The following is a 2,468-nucleotide window of genomic DNA, read 5'->3' as shown; positions in this document are numbered from 1 at the left end:
ACTCTGAATTAAGATTGAGGTTCTACTAGCCCAGGACAGAGAGAGTTCCACAGAACTGTCAGCACTGCCATCCCTCCCAGCCCCCGGTAAGGATGGTGGGCTGAAGCAGTACCTCATTTTTCTTTGGTGGATTCCAGGGAGCTTTGAAGTGTCAGCTTCAGAGCAGCACAGGAAGGAGGTCCCAGGCCCTTCCAAGAGTAGATATGAAGATCCTGTATATGAATTGAGAGGGCCCTTGAACACAGAGGGAGTCTACACTGCCAACCTCTGCTGTCACCCAGTCAGCCCCAGGCAGGGTTGGCAACAAGAATCCAGTGGGTTCCTAGAGCAATGCCCTCAAGAAAACCAGCAGAAGTGGCTCTCTAAAAGCCAAGGTGGTACCTCCCTGCTGCAAGTACTCACAGGATCTCATTCTCTCTCCTTCAGGCCCCACATCTGCTGCCCTTCTGCTCACACTCCTGCCTGTTTTGCCTGACCACAGCTACCATGCCTCGGGGTCAGAAGAGTAAGCTCCGTGCTCGTGAGAAACGCCGCAAGGCGCGAGAGGAGACCCAGGGTCTCAAGGTTGCTCACGCCACTGCAGCAGAGAAAGAGGAGTGCCCCTCCTCCTCTCCTGTTTTAGGGGATACTCCCACCAGTTCCCTTGCTGCTGGCATTCCCCAGAAGCCTCAGGAAGCTCCACCCACCACCACTGCTGCTGCGGCTGTGTCATGTACCGAATCTGACGAAGGTGCCAAATGCCAAGGTGAGGAAAATGCAAGTTTCTCCCAGGCCACAACATCCACTGAGAGCTCAGTCAAAGATCCTGTAGCCCAGGAGGCAGGAATCCTGATGCACTTCATGCTACATAAGTATAAAATGAGAGAGCCCATTATGAAGGCAGATATGCTGAAGGTTGTTGATGAAAAGTACAAGGATCACTTCACTGAGATCCTCAATGGAGCCTCTCGCCGCTTGGAGCTGGTCTTTGGCCTTGATTTGAAGGAAGACAACCCTAGTGGCCACACCTACACCCTCGTCAGTAAGCTAAACCTCACCAATGATGGAAACCTGAGCAATGATTGGGACTTTCCCAGGAATGGGCTTCTGATGCCTCTCCTGGGTGTGATCTTCTTAAATGGCAACTCTGCCACCGAGGAAGAGATCTGGAAATTCATGAATATGTTGGGAGCCTATGATGGAGAGGAGCACATAATCTATGGGGAGCCCCGTAAGTTCATCACCCAAGATCTGGTGCAGGAAAAATATCTGAAGTACAAGCAGGTGCCCAACAGTGATCCCCCACGCTATCAATTCCTATGGGGTCCGAGAGCCTATGCTGAAACCACCAAGATGAAAGTCCTTGAGTTTTTGGCCAAGATGAATGGTAGCACTCCCCGTGACTTCCCATCCCATTATGAAGAGGCTTTGAGAGATGAGGAAGAGAGAGCCCGAGTCCGATCCAGTGTTAGAGCCAGGCGTCGCACTACTGCCACGACTTTTAGAGCACGTTCTAGGGCCCCATTCGGCAGGTCCTCCCACCCCATGTGAGAACTCAGGCAGATTGTTCACTTTTTGTGGCAAGATGCCAACCTTTTAAAGTAGTGAGCAGCCAAGATATGGCTAGAGAGATCATCATATATATCTCCTTTGTGTTCCTGTTAAACATTAGTATCTTTCAAGTGTTTTTCTTTTAATAGAATGTTTATTTAGAGTTGGGATCTATGTCTATGAGCGACATGGATCACACATTTATTGGTGCCGCCAGCTTTAAGCATAAGAGTTTTGATATTCTATATTTTTGAAATCCTTGAATCTTTTTTGGGTTCAAGAAGAAGAAAGCATAGCTTTAGAATAGAGATTTTCTCAGAAATGTGTGAAAGAACCTCACACAACATAGTTGGAGTCTTAAAATAGAGGAAGAGTAAGCAAAGCATGTCACGTTTTTGTTTTCTGCATTCACTTTTGTTTTTGTAAAATCCAAAGTTACATACCTGGTTGTTTTTAGCCTTTTCGAGAATGCGGATAAAATAAATAGTAATAAATTGTATTACTTGTTCAGTGGCTCATTTATTCTCACCATAAATTGAGCATCTGCTCTTTGTAAGGCTCTGTGATAGTAGTGATTGTACTAAGTTAAAGAAGACCCTTCCCCTGCACACAGATTTTTAGTCTAAGGACAGTTATTATTTAAGGAAGATGGTGATATACACTCTAACATGTACAGATTTTTTTTACATAAAAAAACACTCACTTAAAAAAAAGAAAAAGAAGTGAGAATGGTGGGAGAAGGTTCAGACAAGAGCAGTCAAGTGTTAATTTCCTAGCCAAGGCACTTCGAGGTGTGGGACAATGCAAGTCCCTCACTCGGAGGTCATTTTAAGTTAGCTCCATGGTGAACTGGATGAGGTTGTGATAATCATAAGAAGGTGCCAAACCCTCAGATCATGAGCCTTAGAGTTGAGAGATTAAGCCTGGAAAGGGAAACT

At 46.2% G+C, this 2,468-nt stretch overlaps 1 protein-coding gene across 1 annotated transcript; it reads left to right on the top strand.

The window, feature by feature from the left end:
• The first annotated feature begins 422 nt into the window (after positions 1-422).
• On the top strand, positions 423-2,029 carry MAGEB1 (MAGE family member B1). Its single transcript, XM_032756316.2, has one exon. It carries the CDS (start codon positions 487-489, stop codon positions 1,528-1,530), a length of 1,044 nt encoding a protein of 347 aa, XP_032612207.1. The 5' UTR covers positions 423-486; the 3' UTR covers positions 1,531-2,029.
• The last annotated feature ends 439 nt before the right edge of the window (positions 2,030-2,468 follow it).

This window comes from Hylobates moloch, unplaced genomic scaffold (assembly GCF_009828535.3).
Source record: "Hylobates moloch isolate HMO894 unplaced genomic scaffold, HMol_V3 SCAFFOLD_7, whole genome shotgun sequence".
In the NCBI taxonomy this organism is placed as follows: Eukaryota; Metazoa; Chordata; class Mammalia; order Primates; family Hylobatidae; genus Hylobates; species Hylobates moloch.
Note: the sequence above shows the minus strand (reverse complement) of the source record. Positions and strands in the feature narration are given on the sequence as shown.

What these genes read in the sequence shown, in the direction of transcription:
- MAGEB1 (XM_032756316.2), top strand. Translation starts at nt 487, where the DNA reads ATGCCTCGGGGTCAGAAGAGTAAGCTCCGTGCTCGTGAGAAACGCCGC.